We start from the raw sequence: 21144 nt of genomic DNA on the forward strand, positions 1-21144 counted from the left end.
CCACATGGCCCCCACCTCCCTCGCTCGCCCGCTACCTCTCCCGGTCAGAAATCACGACAGGAAGTCTTTGATTTTCCACAGCAAAATGTCATTGGGTTCTCGTTCAATTCAGACGGGTCTGAACTTTTGGAGCTGACGTCACTCTGCTAAACCTGCTCTGGACTTCAAAACCAGCTGTTTACTTTGCTACATTTCTACCGCAGCCCGTCTAGGCCACAAATCATGTTAAAGTTGCAGGATGAGGTACACACCGAACATCCTTCCTCTTATTTTTTTTTTCATTATCCACCGCAGCCCGTTTAGGCAGGGAAGGATTTTAAAGTCCAAGTGTCACATTAAATTGACATTGCTGGGTAAGATACACACCCGACATCCTCCCTGTTACTTTCTTTTTCAGTTTCTACCGCAGCCCGTCTAGGCAGCAATGCACGTTAAATTTGCAACGGTCAGGTTAAATTTACATAGCTGGCTTATTTTCCCGCCAAACATCCTCCCTGTTACTTTATTTTTCAACTTCTTCCGCAACCCGTTTAGGCAACAATTCATGTTAAATTGCAATTGTCAGGTTAAATTGACATTGCTGGGCAAGATACACACCCGACATCCTCCATGCTACTTTCTTTTTCGATTTCTTCCGCAGCCCGTTTAGGCAGCAACACATGTCAAATTGCATTTTTAAGATTAAATTGACATTGCTGGCTGATTTTCCCGCCAAACATCCTCCCTGTTACTTTCTTTTTCGATTTCTTCCACAGCCCGTTTAGGCAGCAATGCATGTTAAATTTCAAATCTCAGGTTAAATTGACATTTCTGGCTCATATGACCACCCGACATCCTCCATGTTACTTTCTTTTTCAATGTGTAACGCAGCCCGTTTAGGCAGGGAAGCATTTTAAAGTCCAAGTGTCACATTAAATTGACATTGCTGGGTAAGATACACACCCGACATCCTCCCTGTTACTTTCTTTTTCGATTTCTTCCACAGCCCGTTTAGTCAGCAATGCATGTTAATTTGCCACTCTCAGGTTAAATTGACTTTACTGGCTGATTTTCCCGCCAAACATCCTCCCTGTTACTTTCTTTTTCGATTTCCTCCGCAACCCGTTTAGGTAGCAATACGTGTTAAATTGCAACTCTCAGGTTAAATTGACATTTCTGGCTCATATGACCACCCGACATCCTCCCTGTTACTTTCTTTTTCAAATTCTCGCACAGCCCGTTTAGTCAGCATGACTGGTTTTTGAAGCGAAGCGGCTCGGGCATGACCCTTGAACCCACCTGGTGCGGCCCCGGTGGCCAGCGTGACAGGCCGCGATCCTCTCCTCCCACATCTCGGCCGTCATCTGGTACAGGTTGACCACCTGGACAAGGAATGCAGGTGAGAAAGTGGTCCAGACCCGGAGGATGAACATAAGCGTGTGGCTGCCACTCACCCGTTTAGGCAGCAGCTCCTCCTGAGCCAGAAAGCCCAGCTTGTGAACATTGGGGTTGTAGTCTCCGTACTGAAACATCAAGTAACCTCAATGAATGTTTCCCCACATACAAACTGCCTCAACGGGCTGAGGAACTTGAACCGCCAACCTATCTAGTTCTGGATGCAACTAAACTCAACAGATCTCCTGAAACGTGAAGATCCTCCGAATCAAATCCTGCATTATCTCTTCTCTTCACGGCTTTATAAATAATAAAACAAATGCTGTGAATGAAACATGAAGCCTTCTATAAATGCACTCTGACTATTCATATTCTGTCTAGCTACAAAGTCTTAGTTACAGGTTTTTTAAATCATTATTTATATATATTTAAGTGTGTGTGTGTCCTCCTATTTAACAGCAGTGCTTTTTTCCTTCCGCAAGCCATCCATAGCGTTTCTACTCGTAGGGATTCTTCATTCATCACTCCGAGTGACGTTTGTAAGTATTAAAATATAACTAAAACAATTCGTACTCACTAAACCGTCACTAAACTGTTCCCATGCGTGTGCTATCGTAATGTAATCATGCCGGCGTCGTTAGCGTTAGCTGCTGCACGAACGCGTTGACTCTTTATTGGTATTATTAACTTGCAAACGCGTTGTTTTTGTATTGTTTCGGCTTCGTAAATCCACCGAAAGTGTCGCCGTGGAGTTGTTGAGTCTGTATAGCTGATTGGAGAGCGAGCTTGGTGACATTCATCCATGACGGGGACTTCTGTTTTGTTTGACCTGCCGTTTTACCGCCGCGTTAGAGACACCGTTTGGAAACTATTATGGTATGTGAATAAACATTTACTAAATATTTCTGTGTAAATAACTAATTTCACAACACACACACACATATATATATATATATATATATATATATATATATATATATATATATGTGGGTGTGGGAAAAATCACAAGACTACTTCATCTCTACAGAAGTGTTTCATGAGGGGTTCCCTCAATCATCAGGAGATTTTAATGGAAGCATTCACATACCGGGGTTTATATAGAGCACAGAGTGGGTGGGTACAGGCAGGCGTAGGGTGTGGTGATTGGCTCATGTGTTACCTAGGAAGGGTTTCCGTCTGTGACGGCATGCTGAGATGATTTCACTACGCTTGTTGAGGGATGACAGGTCTGGGTGATATATAATAAACAGTTTCTCTTTTAAGTATGGGTTGCATCTTTTATTACTACTGTTGTAAGGTGTGCTGGATGGATGTGCTTGCATTCATCCAGCACACCTTACAACACACCTTGGTAATTAAAATCTCCTGATGATTGACGGAACCCCTCATAAAACAGTTCTGTAGAGATGAAGAAGTCTTGTGATCTTTCCCACACATACATATGTGTGGGAAATATTTGGACATATTTTTAGTCCAAATATGTAAACAACATTTCATTTCTAGTTCAAGTATGTAAACAAACTCTAATTTCTGGTCCAAATATGTAAACAAATTCTCATTTCTAGTCCAAATATGTAAACAAACTCATTTGTAGTCCAAATATGTAATACATTCTCGTTAACAGTAAAAATATTCAACAAATTCTCATTTGTAGTCCAAATATGTAAACAAATTCTCATTTGTAGTCCAAATATGTAAACAAACTCTCATTTCTAGTTCAGGTATGTAAACAAACTCTCATTTATAGTCCAAATATGTAAACAAATTCTCATTTCTAGTCAAAATATGTAAACAAACTCATTTGTAGTCCAAATATGTAATACATTCTCGTTAACAGTGAAAATATTCAACAAATTCTCATTTGTAGTCCAAATATGTAAACAAACTATAATTTTTTAGTCCAAACATGTAAACAAACTCTCATTTCTAGTTCAGGTATGTAAACAAAATCTAATTTCTATTCCTAATATGTAAACAAATTCTCATTTTTAGTGCAAATATGTAAACAAATTCTCATTTGTAGTCCAAATATGTAAACAAACTCATTTGTAGTCCAAATATGTAATACATTCTCGTTAACAGTAAAAATATTCAACAAATTCTCATTTGTAGTCCAAATATGTAAACAAACTCGTTTTTAGTCCAAATATGTATATACATTCTCGTTAATAGTAACAATATTCAACAAATTCTCATTTGTAGTCCAAATATGTAAACAAACTATAATTTTTTAGTCCAAACATGTAAACAAACTCTCATTTCTAGTTCAGGTATGTAAACAAACTCTCATTTGTAGTCCAAATATGTAAACAAAATCTAATTTCTAGTCCTAATATGTAAACAAATTCTAATTTCTAGTCCAAATATGTAAACAAACTCTCATTTCTAGTCCAAATATGTAAACAACTTCTCATTTGTAGTCCAAATATGTAAACAAACTCTCATTTCTAGTCCAAATATGTAAACAACTTCTCATTTGTAGTCCAAATATGTAAACAAACTATAATTTTTAGTCCAAATATGTAAACAAAATCTAATTTCTAGTCCTAATATGTAAACAAATTCTAATTTCTAGTCCAAATATGTAAACAAAATCTAATTTCTAGTCCTAATATGTAAACAAATTCTAATTTCTAGTCCAAATATGTAAACAAACTCTCATTTCTAGTCCAAATATGTAAACAACTTCTCATTTGTAGTCCAAATATGTAAAACTATAATTTTTTAGTCCAAACATGTAAACAAACTCTCATTTCTAGTTCAGGTATGTAAACAAACTCTCATTTCTAGTCCAAATATGTAAACAAAATCTAATTTCTAGTCCTAATATGTAAACAAATTCTAATTTCTAGTCCAAATATGTAAACAAATTCTCATTTGTAGTCCAAATATGTAAACAAATTCTCATTTCTAGTCCAAATATGTAAACAACTTCTCATTTGTATTCCAAATATGTAAACAAACTATAATTTTTAGTCCAAACATGTAAACAAACTCTCATTTCTAGTTCAGGTATGTAAACAAACTCTCATTTCTAGTCCAAATATGTAAACAAATTCTCTTTTCTAATCCTAATATGTAAACAAATTCTCATTTGTAGTCCGAATATGTAAAAAAACTCTCATTTCTAGTCCAAATATGTAAACAACTTCTCATTTGTAGTCCAAATATGTAAACAAACTATAATTTTTTAGTCCAAATATGTAAACAAACTCTCATTTCTAGTTCAGGTATGTAAACAAACTCTCATTTCTAGTCCAAATATGTAAACAAAATCTAATTTCCAGTCCAAATATGTAAACAAATTCTCATTTGTAGTCCAAATATGTAAACAAACTCTCATTTCCAGTCCAAATATGTAAACAACTTCTCATTTGTAGTCCAAATATGTAAACAAACTATATTTTTTAGTCCAAACATGTAAACAAACTCTCATTTCTAGTTCAGGTATGTAAACAAACTCTCATTTCTAGTCCAAATATGTAAACAAAATCTAATTTCTAGTCCTAATATGTAAACAAATTCTCATTTTTAGTGCAAATATGTAAACAAATTCTCATTTTTAGTCCAAATATGTAAACAAATTCTCATTTGTAGTCCGAATATGTAAACAAACTGTAATTTCTAGTCCAAATAAGTAAACAAACTGTGATTTCTAGAGCAAGTATGTAAACCAGTTGTCTCTGAAGAGTTTGATGGATCCAGGAGAGAAAGCAGTACTATACCAGCTTGTGTTTAATTGCATCCCTTTGCTCAATTAGCTTCCTCTGCTGTCCCTCAGCTCGTCAGCTGCTGACGAAACCCGACACTGCACCATCCCCTCAGCTTCATTGCTATTCCGCACCTTCCCTCTCACAATTAACCGCAAACAACGGGCGCTCGGCGGCACTAATTGATCCTGGGAGAGAGGCCGCGTGTCAACACTCGGCCATTTTCTGCCCGTGACAGCTTAGGAACCCAGACAGGATCCGTGACTTAAGCACAGTGGTGTCAATTCCCACTCGGCTGGACTCGCGTCTTAGTCCGGCTCACGGCCGACTGGGCCTGGCCGCCGGGGGGACTTTCATCTGCATGTGTATCCCCCCCCCCGGAGTGCAGCTTTATCTCAAAACCACCCTAGCGGAATCCACTTGTGGCTTTGGCACGTACACAGAATACAGAACACAGAATACAGAACACAGAATACAGAACACAGAACACAGAACACAGAACACAGAATACAGAATACAGAATACAGAATACAGAATACAGAATACAGAATACAGAATACAGAACACAGAACACAGAATACAGAATACAGAATACAGAACGCAGAACACAGAATACAGAACACAGAACACAGAACACAGAGCAGGCAGCAGAAGAAGGAAGGCTCAGGGGGGACACCACTTGACATTTGATATCAGAATAATCAAGCCGGCGGGCACAAGACCGTGACACAACCCCCAACATACGTACGTGTCCTTTAAAACTGACGTGGAAACAACGTTGCAAATGAGATACATTGGGACAATGTTGATGTCAAACGCTGGCTCCTCGTTGTTGGTTGGGACATGACCACATTTCAATGTCAAATCAACGTCACAACGTTCCAGAGACACCGTTTTTTTAAATTTCAATAAACGTCAAAAAGGTATGTTGTTTTAATGTTAGGTTTGTGTTGTGGAAAATTGGTTGGGAAAATGGCCAAATTTCAATGTCAGAACCCGACATTGAATAAATGTCGTCAAAAAGCATGTTGTTTTAACGTTAGGTTTGAGCTGTAGAATATTGGTTGGGAAAATGACCAAATTTCAATGTCAGAACCCAACATTGATTTAACGTCGCCAAAAAGCATGTTGTTTCGACGTTAGGTTTGTGTTGTGGAATATTGGTTGGGAAAATGACCAAATTTCAATGTCAGAACCCAACATTGATTTAATGTCGCCAAAAAGCATGTTGTTTCGACGTTAGGTTTGTGTTGTGGAATATTGGTTGGGAAAATGACCAAATTTCAATGTCAGAACCCAACATTGATTTAACGTCGCCAAAAAGCATGTTGTTTTAACGTTAGGTTTGAGCTGTAGAATATTGGTTGGGAAATGACCAAATTTCAATGTTCCAACATTCCAACCTGACATTGAATAAACGTCATCAAAAATCATGTTGTTTCAACGTTGTATTTGTGTTGCAGAATATTGGTAGTAAAATAACCACATTTCAATGTCAAATCAACGTCACAACCTGACGCTGATTAAATGTTGTCGAAAAACATGTTGTTTCAACGTTAGGTTTGTGTTTTAAAATATTGGTTGTACAATGACAAAAATTCAATGGTCAATCAACGTCTGAACCCAACATTGATTTAACGTCGTCAAAAAGCATGTTGTTTCAACGTTAGGTTTGTGTTGTGGAATATTGGTTGGGAAAATGACCAAATTTCAATGTCAGAACCAAACATTGAATAAATGTCGTCAAAAAGCATGTTGTTTTGACGTTAGGTTTGAGTTGTAGAATATTGGTTGGGAAAATGACCAAATGTCAACGTCAGAACTCAACATTGAATAAATGTCGTCAAAAAGCATGTTGTTTCAACGTTAGGTTTGAGTTGTAGAATATTGGTTGGGAAATGACCACATTTCAATGTCAGAACCCAACATTAATTTAACGTCGTCAAAAAGCATGTTGTTTTAACGTTAAGTTTGTGTTGTAGAATATTGGTTGGGAAAATGACCAAATTTCAATGTCAGAACCCGACGTTCAATAAATGTCGTCAAAAAGCATGTTGTTTCAACGTTGTATTTGTGTTGCAGAATATCGGTTGTAAAATAACCACATTTCAATGTCAAATCAACGTCACAACCTGACGCTGATTAAATGTCGTCGAAAAACATGTTTCAACGTCAGGTTTGTGTTATAAAATATTGGTTGTAAAATTGACTGAAATTCAATGGTCAATCAACGTCAGAACCCAACATTGATTTAACGTCGTCAAAAAGCATGTTGTTTCGACGTTAGGTTTGAGTTGTAGAATATTGGTTGGGAAAATGACCAAATTTCAACGTCAGAACCCAACATTGAATAAATGTCGTCAAAAAGCATGTTGTTTCGACGTTAGGTTTGAGTTGTAAAATATTGGCTGGGAAATGACCAAAGTTCAATGGTTTATCAACGTCAGAACCCAACATTGATTTTACGTCGTCAAAAAGCATGTTGTTTCGACGTTAGGTTTGTGTTGTAGAATATTGGTTGGGAAAATGACCAAATTTCAATGTCAGAACCCAACATTGAATAAATGTCGTCAAAAAGCATGTTGTTTTAACGTTAGGTTTGTGTTGTGGAATATTGGTTGGGAAAATGACCAAATGTCAACGTCAGAACCCAACATTGAATAAATGTCGTCAAAAAGCAAGTTGTTTTAACGTTAGGTTTGAGTTGTAGAATATTGGTTGGGAAAATGACCAAATTTCAATGTCCGAACCCAACATTGAATAAATGTCGCCAAAAAGCATGTTGTTTTAACGTTAGGTTTGAGTTGTAGAATATTGGTTGGGAAAATGACCAAATTTCAATGTCAGAACCCAACATTGAATAAATGTCGTCAAAAAGCATGTTGTTTCGATGTTAGGTTTGAGTTGTAAAATATTGGCTGGGAAATGACCAAAGTTCAATGGTTTATCAACGTCAGAACCCAACATTGATTTTACGTCGTCAAAAAGCATGTTGTTTCGACGTTAGGTTTGTGTTGTGGAATGTTGGTTGGGAAAATGACCAAATTTCAATGTCAGAACCCAACATTGAATAAATGTCGTCAAAAAGCATGTTGTTTTAATGTTAGGTTTGAGTTGTAGAATATTGGTTGGGAAATGACCAAATTTCAAAGTTCCAACATTCCAACCTAACATTGAATACACGTCTTCAAAAAGCATGTTGTTTCAACGTTGTATTTGTGTTGCAGAATATTAGTAGTAAAATAACCACACTTCAATGTCAAATCAACGTCACAACCTGACGCTGATTAAATGTCGTCGAAAAACATGTTGTTTCAACGTTAGGTTTGTGCCATAAAATATTGGCTGTAAAAATGACAAAAATTCAATGGTCAATCAACGTCAGAATCCAACATTTATTTAATGTTGTCAAAAAGCATGTTGTTTCAACGTAGGTTTGTGTTGTAGAATATCGGTTGGGGAAATAACCCAAATTCAATGGTCAAATCAACGCCAAAACCTGACATTGAATAATCGTCATCAAAAATTGCGTTGTTTAACGTTAGGTTGGTGTTATAAAATATTGCTTGTAAAATTGACTAAAATTCAAAGGTCAATCAACGTCTGAACCCAACATTGATTTAACGTCGTCAAAAAGCATGTTGTTTCAACGTTAGGTTTGTGTTGTAGAATATTCGTTGGGAAAATAACCAAATTTCAATGGTCAAATATTTTAACGTTGTATTTGTGTTGCAGAATATAGGTTGTAAAATAACCAAATTTCAATGTCAAATCAACGTCACAACCTGACGCTGATTAAATGTCGTCGAAAAACATATTGTTTCAATGTTAGGTTTGTGTTGTAGGATATTGGTTTGGAAAATAACCAAAATTCAATGGTTAAATCAATACCACATCCTCAAATTGAATAATCGTTGTCAAAAATTGTGTTATTTATTGCTAGGTTTGTGTTATAAAACATTGGTTGTACAATGACAAAAATTCAATGCTCAATCAACGTCTGAACCCAACATTGATTTAACGTCGTCAAAAAGCATGTTGTTTCAGCGTTAGGTTTGTGTTGTAGAATATTGGTTGGGACAATAACCCAAATTCAACGGTCAAATCAACGTCACAACCTGACATTGAATAAACGTCATCAAAAATCATGTTGTTTCAAAGTTGTATTTGTGTTGCAGAATATTGGTAGTAAAATAACCACATTTCAATGTCAAATCAACGTCACAACCTGACGCTGATTAAATGTCGTCGAAAAACATGTTTCAACGTTAGGTTTGTGTTATAAAATATTGGTTGTAAAATTGACTAAAATTCAATGGTCAATCAACGTCAGAACCCAACATTGATTTAACGTCGTCAAAAACCTTGTTTCAACGTTAGGTTTGGTTGGAAAAATGACTAAAATTCAATGGTCAATCAACGTCAGAACCCAACAATGATTTAACGTCGTCAAAAAGTACGTTGTTTCAACGTTATAAATGTGTTATACTTGTATAGCACTTTTCTACCTTCAAGGTAGCTAAAAGCCCTAGGCAGTCCGCTCATTGTCCAGTGCAGCTCTTGAGGTGCCAGATCCAGACGTCAGTGCATTACTTGCTCCCAAAGCAGCTGTGGCCAAGTCTACCTTCTGTTCTTGCGGACTCACCACGGGCAGATAAGAACGCTTCAGGGGGCTGCGAACACTCCTCCGCTGTCTCAGGTCTGGCAAATGAGACGAGACGGACTGAGCAGTCCAGTCCGGGCAGGACTTATTAAATGTGGAGGGGGCTTTAATCAAAGTGGACAGGTGGACTGACGTGTGATTCCCCTCCAAGTCCGTGGACCATGTCCGCCTGTCAGAGACCGGGGGCTCCTTCAACCTGAACGCCTCGGATGGCTTGAAGGCTTTTCCGCCCACCCCCTCCACTCCCCTTCCCCTCCCCCTCCCCCTCCCCCACCCCAACCACAAACTTTTGATAGCTGGTCGTCTGAGCCTCGCTGCAGAGAATCGCCAATCGATTGTCGCGGCGAGTGGCGAGCGAGGGAAGAGACTGAGGGAGTGCAGAGGAGGTGTTGCCATCAACTATTTGAAGTGATGCACGACCCGGGAGTCCAGACTTAAATAATGCACTGACTACACACCAGTTGTTTGATTGTAACGCACATCTTACTTGTATGTGGAGGTGTTGAAATTGCTAATGCTAATCAGTAGCATGTACAGTATATGGCATTTGAATGTAAATGAGCATCGAGTTAGCACAATTTGAAAAGTGGAGCCTTGCTTTCCGGCGCTTTCTAGCAGGTAAGCTTGCTTTGTTGGCGAGGTAAAGTGGGAGCCTGTTTACCCGCCAAGTGTTTGAAACCGGTGCCAAGATTGCGTATTTAACTCTAGATTACATCACACCGTATGTACTATGTAAACAAATTCTCATTTCTAGCCCAAATATGTAAATAAAACTCAAATTTCTAGTCAAAATATGTAAACCAATTCTCATTTCTAGTCAAAATATGTAAACAAATTAACATTTGTAGTCCAAATATGTAAACAAATTCTCATTTCTAGTCAAAATATGTAAAGCAATTCTCCCTTGTAGTCAAAATATGTAAACCAATTCTCATTTCTAGTCAAAATATGTAAACAAATTAACATTTCTTGTCAAAATATGTAAACAAACTAACATTTATTGTCAAAATATGTAAACAAATGATAATTTCTAGTCAAAATATTTAAACAAATTCTCCTTTCTAGTCAAAACATGTAAAAACAATTCAAATTTTTTGTCCAAATATGTAAACAAATTGTAATTTCTAGTCAAAATATGTAAAAAAATAAATTAATCTAATTTTTAGTTAAAATATGCAAACAAATTCTCATTTCTAGTCCAAATATATAAACACATTCTCATTTCTAGTCAAAATATGTAAACCAATTCTCACTTGTAGTCAAAATATGTAAACAAATTAAAATTTCTAGTCCAAATATGTAAACAAATTCTCATTTCTCGTCAAAATATGTAAACAAACTAACATTTATTGTCAAAATATGTAAACCAATTCTCCCTTGTAGTCAAAATATGTAAACAAATTAACATTTCTAGTCAAAATATGTAAACAAATTATAATTTCTAGTCAAAATATGTAAAAACAATTCAAATTTTTAGTCAAAACATATAAACAGATTGTCATTTCTAGTCAAAATATGTAAAAAATAAATAAATAAATCTAATTTCTAGTCAAAATATGCAAATAAATTCTCATTTCTAGTCAAAATATGTAAACAAATTCTCATTTTTAGTCCAAATATGTAAATAAAACTCTCATTTCTAGTCAAAATATGTAAACCAATTCTCATTTCTAGTCCAAATATGTAAACAAATTAACATTTCTAGTCCAAATATGTAAACAAATTCTCATTTCTCGTCAAATTATGTAAACAAATTCTCATTTCTAGTCAAAATATGTAAACCCATTCTCCCTTGTAGTCAAAATATGTAAACAAACTAACATTTCTAGTCAAAATATGTAAACAAATGATAATTTCTAGTCAAAATATTTAAACAAATTCTCCTTTCTAGTCAAAACATGTAAAAACAATTCAAATTTTTTGTCCAAATATGTAAACAAATTGTAATTTCTAGTCAAAATATGTAAAAAAATAAATTAATCTAATTTTTAGTTAAAATATGCAAATAAATTGTCATTTCTAGTCAAAATATGTAACCAAATTCTCATTTTATGTAAACAAATTCTCATTTCTAGTCCAGATATATAAACACATTCTCATTTCTAGTCCAAATATGTAAATAAAACTCTCATTTCTAGTCAAAATATGTAAACCAATTCTCATTTCTAGTCAAAATATGTAAAAACTATTCTCATTTCTAGTCAAATTATGTAAAAAAAAATCTCCTTTCAAGTCTAAATATGTAAAAACAATTCTCATTTCTAGTCAAAATATGTAAACCAATTCTCCCTTGTAGTCAAAATATGTAAACAAATGAACATTTCTAGTCAAAATATGTAAACAAATTCTCATTTATAGTCAAATTATGTACAAAAATTCTCCTTTCTAGTCAAAATATGTAAAAACAATTCTCATTTTTAGTCAAAATATGTAAACACACTAACATTTCTAGTCAAAACATGTAAACAAATTATAATTTCTAGTCAAAATATGTAAAAACAATTCAAATGTTTTGTCAAAACATATAAACAGATTGTCATTTCTAGTCAAAATATGTAAATAATAAATAAATAAATCTAATTTCTAGTTAAAATATGCAAATAAATTCTCATTTCTAGTCAAAATATGTAAACAAATTCTAATTTTTAGTCCCAATATGTAAATAAAACTCTCATTTCTAGTCAAAATATGTAAACCAGTTCTCACTTGTAGTCCAAATATGTAAACAAATTCTAATTTCTAGTCAAATTATGTAAAAACAATTCTCATTTCTCGGCAAAATATGTAAACCAATTCTCATTTCTAGTCCAAATATGTAAACAAATTAACATTTCTAGTCCAAATATGTAAACAAATTAACATTTCTCGTCAAATTATGTAAACAAATTCTCATTTCTAGTCAAAATATGTAAAGCAATTCTCCCTTGTAGTCAAAATATGTAAACAAACTAACATTTCTTGTCAAAATAAATGATAATTTCTAGTCAAAATATTTAAACAAATTCTCCTTTCTAGTCAAAACATGTAAAAACTATTCTAATTTTTTGTCCAAATATGTAAACAAATTGTCATTTCTAGTCAAAATATGTAAAAAAAAAAAATGTATCTAATTTTTAGTTAAAATATGTAACCAAATTCTCATTTTATGTAAACAAATTCTCATTTCTAGTCCAGATATATAAACACATTCTCATTTTTAGTCCAAATATGTAAATAAAACTCTCCTTTCTAGTCAAAATATGTAAACCAATTCTCACTTGTAGTCAAAATATGTAAACATATTACCATTTCTAGTCAAAATATGTAAACAAATTCTCATTTCTAGTCAAATTATGTTAAAAAATTCTCATTTCTAGTCAAATTATGTAAAAAAATTCTCCTTTCTAGTCAAAATGTGTAAAAACAATTCTCATTTCTAGTCAAAATATGTAAACCAATTCTCCCTTGTAGTCAAAATATGTAAACAAATTAACATTTCTAGTCAAAATATGTAAACAAATTAACATTTCTAGTCAAAATATGTAAACAAATGATAATTTCTAGTCAAAATATGTAAAAACAATTCAAATGTTTAGTCAAAATATGTAAACAAATTGTCATTGTTAGTCAAAATATGTAAAAAAAATATATAAATCTAATTTCTAGTTAAAATATGCAAATAAATTCTCATTTCTAGTCAAAATATGTAAACAAATTCTCATTTTTAGTCCAAATATGTAAATAAACTCTCATTTCTATTCTAAATATGTAAACCAATTCTCCCTTGTAGTCAAAATATGTAAACAAACTAACATTTCTAGTCAAAATAAATAAATGATAAATGGGTTGTACTTGTATAGCGCTTTTCTACCTTCAAGGTACTCAAAGCGCTTTGACACTACTTCCACATTTACCCATTCACACACTGATGGAGGGAGCTGCCATGCAAGGCGCCAACCAGCACCCATCAGGAGCAAGGGTGAAGTGTCTTGCTCAGGACACAACGGACGTGACGAGGTGGGATTTGAACCAGTGACCCTCGGGTTGCACACGGCCACTCTCCCACTGCGCCACGCCGTCCCAATATGTAAACAAATTCTCCTTTCTAGTCAAAATATGTAAAAACAATTCTAATTTTTTGTCAAAATATGTAAAAAAAATAAATAAATAAAATTCTAGTTAAAATATGTAAATAAATTCTCATTTCTAGTCAAAATATGTAAACAAATTCTCATTTTTACTAAAAATATGTAAACAAATTCTCATTTTTAGTCAAAATATGTAAACAGATTCTCATTTCTAGTGAAAATAAGTGAAAAAAATGTTAATTTCTAGTCAAAATATGTAAAAAAAAAATTTTTTATTTCTAGTCGAAATATGTAAATAAATTCTCATTTCTAGTCCAGATATACAAACATTCTCATTTCTAGTCAAAATATGTACACCAATTCTCACTTGTAGTCAAAATATGTAAACATATTTACATTTCTAGTCCAAATATGTAAACAAATTCAAATTTTTTAGTCAAAATATGAAAAACCAATTCTCATTTCTAGACAAAATATGTAAAACCAATTCTAATTTCTAGTCAAAATGTATAAATAAACTCTCATTTCTAGTCAAAATGTGTAAATAAACTCTCATTTCTAGTCAAAATATGTAAATAAACTCTCATTTCTCGTCCAAATATGTAAACAAATTCTCATTTGTAGTACAGATATGTAAACAAACTATAATTTCGAGTCAAAATATGTAAACAAATTCAAATTTTTTTGTCAAAATATGTAAACAAAATCTAATTTCTAGTAAACATATGTAAACAAAATCTAATTTCTAGTCCAAATATGTAAAACAATTATAATTTCTAGTCCAAATTAGTAAACAATTTCTCATTTATAGTCCAAATTTGTTAAAAAAAACAAACTAATTTTTCGTCCAAATATGTTTAAAAAAATCTAATTCCTCATCAAACTATATAAACAAATTCTGATTTCTAGTCCAAATATGTAAAAAAACTAACTAATTTCTGGTCCAAATATGTAAAAAACAAACTAATTTCTGGTCCAAATATGTAAAAAACAAACTAATTTCTAGTCCAAATATGGAAAAAACGAACTAATTTTTAATCCAAATATGTAAAAAAACAAACTAATTTCTAGTCCAAATATGTAAAAAACCAACTAATTTCTAGTCCAAATATGTAAAAAAAACCAACTAATTTCAAGTCCAAATATGTAAAAAACAAACTAATTTCTAGTCCAAATATGTAAAAAACAAACTAATTTCTAGTCCAAATATGTAAAAAAACCAACTAATTTCAAGTCCAAATATGTAAAAAACAAACTAATTTCTAGTCCAAATATGTAAAAAAACCAACTAATTTCAAGTCCAAATATGTAAAAAACAAACTAATTTCTAGTCCAAATATGGAAAAAACAAACTAATCTGTAGTCCTAATATGTAAAAAAACAAACTAATTTCTATTCCAAATACGTAAAAAACTAACTAATTTCTAGTCCAAATATGTAAAAAAAACTTACTAATTTCTAGTCCTAATATGTAAAAAAACTAACTAATCTCTATTCCAAATATGTAAAAAACAAACTAATTTCTATTCCAAATATGTAAAAAAATTACTAATTTCTAGTCCAAATATGTAAAGAAAGCTTCTACAATCCTGTGAGTAGTACAGTATTGCTGAGGGAGACATAAGAAGTAGTTTTTAGGCCAGAGATGTTGTGAGGAAGAAAAGACAACATTTTGTACACACTAGCAAGCAGATGTAAAAAAAAACTAACTAATCTCTAGTCCTAATATGTAAAAAAACAAACTAATTTCTAGTCCAAATATGTAAAAAACAAACTAATTTATAGTCCAAATATGTAAAAAAACAAACTCATTTCTAGTCCAAATATGTAAAAAAACAAACTAATCTCTAGTCCAAATATGCAAAAAACAAACTAATTTCTAGTCCAAATATGTAAAAAAACAAACTAATTTCTATTCCAAATATGTAAAAAACTTACTAATTTCGAGTCTAAATATGTAAAAAAACTAACTAATTTCTATTCCAAATATGTAAAAAACTTACTAATCTCTAGTCCTAAAATGCAAAAAAACAAACTAATTTCTATTCCAAATATGTAAAAAAAACTTACTAATTTTTAGTCCTAATATGTAAAAAAACTAACTAATCTCTATTCCAAATATGTAAAAAACAAACTAATTTCTATTCCAAATATGTAAAAAATTTACTAATTTCTAGTCCAAATATGTAAAGAAAGCCTCTACAATCCTGTGAGTAGTACAGTATTGCTGAGGGAGACATAAGAAGTAGTTTTTAGGCCAGAGATGTTGTGAGGAAGAAAAGACAACATTTTGTACACACTAGCAAGCAGATGTAAAAAAAACTAACTAATCTCTAGTCCTAATATGTAAAAAAACAAACTAATTCCTAGTCCAAATATGTAAAAAACTAACTAATTTCTAGTCCAAATATGTAAAAAAACAAACTCATTTCTAGTCCAAATATGTAAAAAAACAAACTAATCTCTAGTCCAAATATGCAAAAAACTAACTAATTTCTAGTCCAAATATGTAAAAAAACAAACTAATTTCTATTCCAAATATGTAAAAAACTTACTAATTTCGAGTCTAAATATGTAAAAAAACTAACTAAATTCTATTCCAAATATGTAAAAAACTTACTAATCTCTAGTCCTAATATGTAAAAACACAAACTAATTTCTAGTCCAAATATGTAAAAAAACAAACTAATCTATAGTCCTAATATGTAAAAAAAACAAACTAATTTTCTATTCCAAATATGCAAAAAACTAACTAATTTCTAATCCAAATATGTAACAAAACTAACTAATTTCTAGTCCAAATATGGAAAAAACTAACTAATCTGTAGTCCTAATATGTAAAAAAACAAACTAATTTCTATTCCAAATATGTAAAAAACTTACTAATTTCTAGTCCTAATATGTAAAAAAACAAACTAATTTCTAGTCCAAATATGTAAAAAACAAACTAATTTCTGGTCCAAATATGTAAAAAAACAAACACATTTCTATTCCAAATATGTAAAAAAAACTTACAAATTTCTAGTCCAAATATGTAAAAAAACTAACTAATCTCTAGTCCTAATATGTAAAAAAACAAACAAATTTTCTAGCCCAAATATGCAAAAAACTAACTAATTTCTAATCCAAATATGTAACAAAACTAACTAATTTCTAGTCCAAATATGGAAAAAACGAACTAATCTGTAGTCCTAATATGTAAAAAAACAAACTAATTTCTATTCCAAATATGTAAAAAAACAACTAATTTCTAGTCCAAATATGTAAAGAAAGCCACTACAATCCTGTGAGTAGTACAGTATTGCTGAGGGAGACATAAGAAGTAGTTTTCAGGCCAGAGATGTTGTGAGGAAGAAAAGACAACATTTTGTACACAACTTGACAACTACTAGCAGGCAAATGTAAAAAAAAACAACTAATCTCTAGTCCTAATATGTAAAAAAACAAACTAATTTCTAGTCCAAATGTGTAAAAAACAAACTAATTTCTAGTCCAAATATGGGAAAAACAAACAAATCTCTAGTCCTAATATGTAAAAAAACAAACTCATTTCTATTCCAAATATGTAAAAAACTTACTAATTTCTATTCCAAATATGTAAAAAACTAACTAATTTTTAGTCCAAATATGTAAAAAACAAACTAATTTCTAGTCCAAATATGAAAAAACTTACTAATTTCTAGTCCAAATATGTAAAAAAAGCAAACTAATTTTTAGTCCAAATGTGTAAAAAACAAACTAATTTCTAGTCCAAATATGTAAAAAACTTACTAATTTCTAGTCCAAATGTGTAAAAAACTCATTTCTATTCCAAATATGTAAAAAACTTACTAATTTCTATTCCAAATATGTAAAAAACTAACTAATTTTAAGTCCAAATATGTAAAAAACTAACTAATTTCTAGTCCAAATATAAAAAAACTAACTAATTTCTAGTCCAAATATGTAAAAAACAAACTAATTTTATAGTCCAAATATGGAAAAAACTAACTAATTTCTAGTCCAAAAATGTAAAAAAACAAACAAATTTCTATTCCAAATATGTAAAAAACTTACTAATTTCTAGTCCAAATATGTAAAAAAAGGAAACTAATTTCTAGTCCAAATGTGTAAAAAACAAACTAATTTCTAGTCCAAATATGTAAAAAACTTGCAAATTTCTATTCCAAATATGTAAAAAACAAACTAATTTCTAGTCCAAATATGTAAAATACTTACTAATTTCTAGTCCAAATATGTAAAAAACTTACTAATTTCTAGTCCAAATATGTAAAAAAACAAACTAATCTCTAGTCCAAATATGTTAAAAAAAACAACTAATTTCTAGTCCTAATATGTAAAAAAACAAACAAATTTCTATTCCAAATATGTAAAAAACTTACTAATTTCTAGTCCAAATATGTAAAAAAAGGAAACTAATTTCTAGTCCAAATGTGTAAAAAACAAACTAATTTCTAGTCCAAATATGTAAAAAACTTGCAAATTTCTATTCCAAATATGTAAAGAGAGCTACTTTAATCCTGTGAGTAGTACAGTATTGTTGAGGGAGACATAAGAAGTAGTTTTCAGGCCAGAGATGTTGTGAGGAAGAAAAGACAACATTTTGTACACAACTTGACAACATTAGCAAGCAGAGCTAATAACAACTTTTACTTGCTAATTACATTTTCGGACAAGTCTTGACAATTTTAACATGTTTCCTTTGGCAAACATCTTTTAAGTGATGACAGGCGACCACAGAAGGAAGTTAGTTATGTGGAGTGGGAATAGGAAGGAGATTGTGTAGCAATATTGCTGATGGCGTCTGACCTTGGCGTGGACGGCGTAGGAGGCCAGCAGCACGGAGGCCTCGGGGGGACACTGGATCTCCTCCTCCAGGATCTTCTTCTTCACCTGGGTGGCGAGTCACACACAATCAGAGCGGCGACAACAACACACCAGCGAATAACAATCATCCCGCCCAAAAGAATCCACAGTCCTTCCGAGAAATCCATTTAGCGGCCGGCGGGGGATTCCAGGAAATTAATTCAGGGAACAATGGCTGCTTCTTTTCTCTTTTTTTTATTTTGAAATTCTTGTAAGCGGAGTGACTGGAAATAAAACTAAACTTAAAGTTGACACAAAAAAAAAAGGTGTAAAAAATGTGAGAAAAGGGAGACATTGGGAAAGGGGGAAGAGTACAAAAAAATATCAGTCTAAGGCTGGACCCTCAGGAGGGGTCCAGACTGAGTCAGAGGGGAAAAAAACCTCACATAGCATGGCACACATAAACATGGTACATGTAATCACACCACCTTGCAACAGAGGGGGGGGGGGGGTTGGGCCCTGGAGGCTGGCTGCCGCAGTAAAGCTCTAGTCAGCCATCCACAACCCCGGAGGAATTAAACAGTGGTGAAAGCGTTGAATTGGGGAGGGGCGTATATATATATATATATATGTCTTGATTGGATTATCCAGAGAATAGTGTTCGATACCGTGGTAGAGTGCAATATGTAGGTGTGGGAAAAATCACAAGACTACTTTGTCTCTACAGAACTGTTTCATGAGGGGTTCCCTCAATCATCAGATTTTAATGGAAGCATTCACATACCGAGGTTTATATAGGGCACAGAGTGGGTGGGTACAGGCAGGCGTAGGGGCGTGGTGATTGGCTCATGTGTTACCTAGGAGGTGTTTCCGTCTGTGGCGGCATGTTGAAATGATTTCACTGCGCTTGTTGAGGGATGACAGGTCTGGATGATATATAATAAACAGTTTCTCTTTTAAGAATAGGTTGCATCTTTTATTACCACTGTTGTAAGGTGTGCTGGATGCAAGGATTTGCCATGTTGGAAATGCATCTGCTTTGAGTGTCGCAGGATATCCACACATTCTTGCCATCTCTGTCCTAGCATAGAGTTGTGATCAAAATGATTCAACCCCCACACGATTTTGGTGTTTTAGCAAGTTGGACATTTATTCCGTATTTTGTTGAAATAAAGATGCATTAAATAGACAAATGCACCTTGAATTACATTATATTTTGTAACATACCAAACAGTGTCATTTCTCTTAATATCTCATTGACAAAATGATTCAACGCCTTGAAGATCCTAACTCTTAAGAACAGAAAGTCCACAAAGTTGAGTTTTGTTGATGTTATTGACTTATGTGCTAATCAGACATATTTGGTCACGGCATGACTGCAAGCTAATCGATGCTAACATGCTATTCAGGCTAGCTGTATGTACATATTGCATCATTATGCCTCATTTGTAGCTGTATTTGCATCCAGCCTTTCCCTCCACCCACATTTAATGCCAAACAAACACATACCAATCGTCGGTTAGAAGGCGATCGCCGAATTCGTCCGCGCTTCCTCCCGTGCTGTTTTCTGTCGTGATATGGCTCAAAAGCTTCTGTTTCTTCTTTAATTTCTTTTTCAGTACCTGCCTCCACACTCCAACCATCCGTTTCAATACATGCGTAATCTGTTGAATCGCTTACAGCGCTGAAATCCGAGTCTGAATCAGAGCTAATGTGCTATACCTTTCTGTGCTATTCGCCATGTTTGTTTCTGGTGGCTTGCAGCTGTAGTTGTTTTATTGTTACTAACCTTGCAGCTGTAGTTGTTTTATTGTCACTAACCTTGCAGCTGTAGTTGTTTTATTGTCACTAACCTTGCAGCTGTAGTTGTTTTATTGTTACTAACCTTGCAGCTGTAGTTGTTTTATTGTCACTAACCTTGCAGCTTTAGTTGTTTTATTGTCACTAACCTTGCAGCTGTAGTTGTTTTATTGTCACTAACCTTGCAGCTTTAGTTGTTTTATTGTCACTAACCTTGCAGCTGTAGTTTTATTGTCACTAACCTTGCAGCTGTAGTTGTTTTATTGTCACTAACCTTGCAGCTGTAGTTGTTTTATTGTCACTAACCTTGCAGCTGTAGTTGTTTTATTGTCACTAACCTTGCAGCTGTCGTTGTTTTATTGTCACTAACCTTGCAGCTGTAGTTGTTTTATTGTCACTAACCTTGCAGTTGTAGTTGTTTTATTGTCACTAACCTTGCAGCTGTAGTTGTTTTATTGTCACTAACCTTGCAGCTGTAGTTGTTTTATTGTCACTAACCTTGCAGCTGTAGTTGTTTTATTGTCACTAACCTGGCAGCTGTAGTTGTTTTATTGTCACTAACCTTGCAGCTGTAGTTGTTTTATTGTCACTAACCTTGCAGCTGTAGTTGTTTTATTGTCACTAACCTGTCAGCTGTAGTTGTTTTATTGTCACTAACCTTGCAGCTGTAGTTGTTTTATTGTCACTAACCTTGCAGTTGTAGTTGTTTTATTGTCACTAACCT

At 33.1% G+C, this 21144-nt stretch overlaps 1 protein-coding gene across 5 annotated transcripts in view; it reads right to left on the reverse strand.

Moving 5' to 3' along the window:
* LOC133549033 (merlin-like) overlaps window positions 1-21144 on the reverse strand; it is a 186314-nt gene that overhangs the window by 150957 nt on the left and 14213 nt on the right. For all 5 annotated transcript variants that reach the window (XM_061894114.1, XM_061894106.1, XM_061894132.1 and 2 more), the window contains 3 exons: window positions 18624-18707; window positions 1434-1502; window positions 1279-1361 (listed from right to left, as the gene is read on the reverse strand). In XM_061894114.1, coding sequence (XP_061750098.1) covers window positions 1279-1361; window positions 1434-1502; window positions 18624-18707 — 236 coding nt within the window. The remainder of the gene's footprint in view (window positions 1-1278; window positions 1362-1433; window positions 1503-18623; window positions 18708-21144) is intronic.

The sequence above is a fragment of the Nerophis ophidion genome, linkage group LG01 (genome assembly GCF_033978795.1).
Source record: "Nerophis ophidion isolate RoL-2023_Sa linkage group LG01, RoL_Noph_v1.0, whole genome shotgun sequence".
NCBI classification, from domain to species: Eukaryota; Metazoa; Chordata; class Actinopteri; order Syngnathiformes; family Syngnathidae; genus Nerophis; species Nerophis ophidion.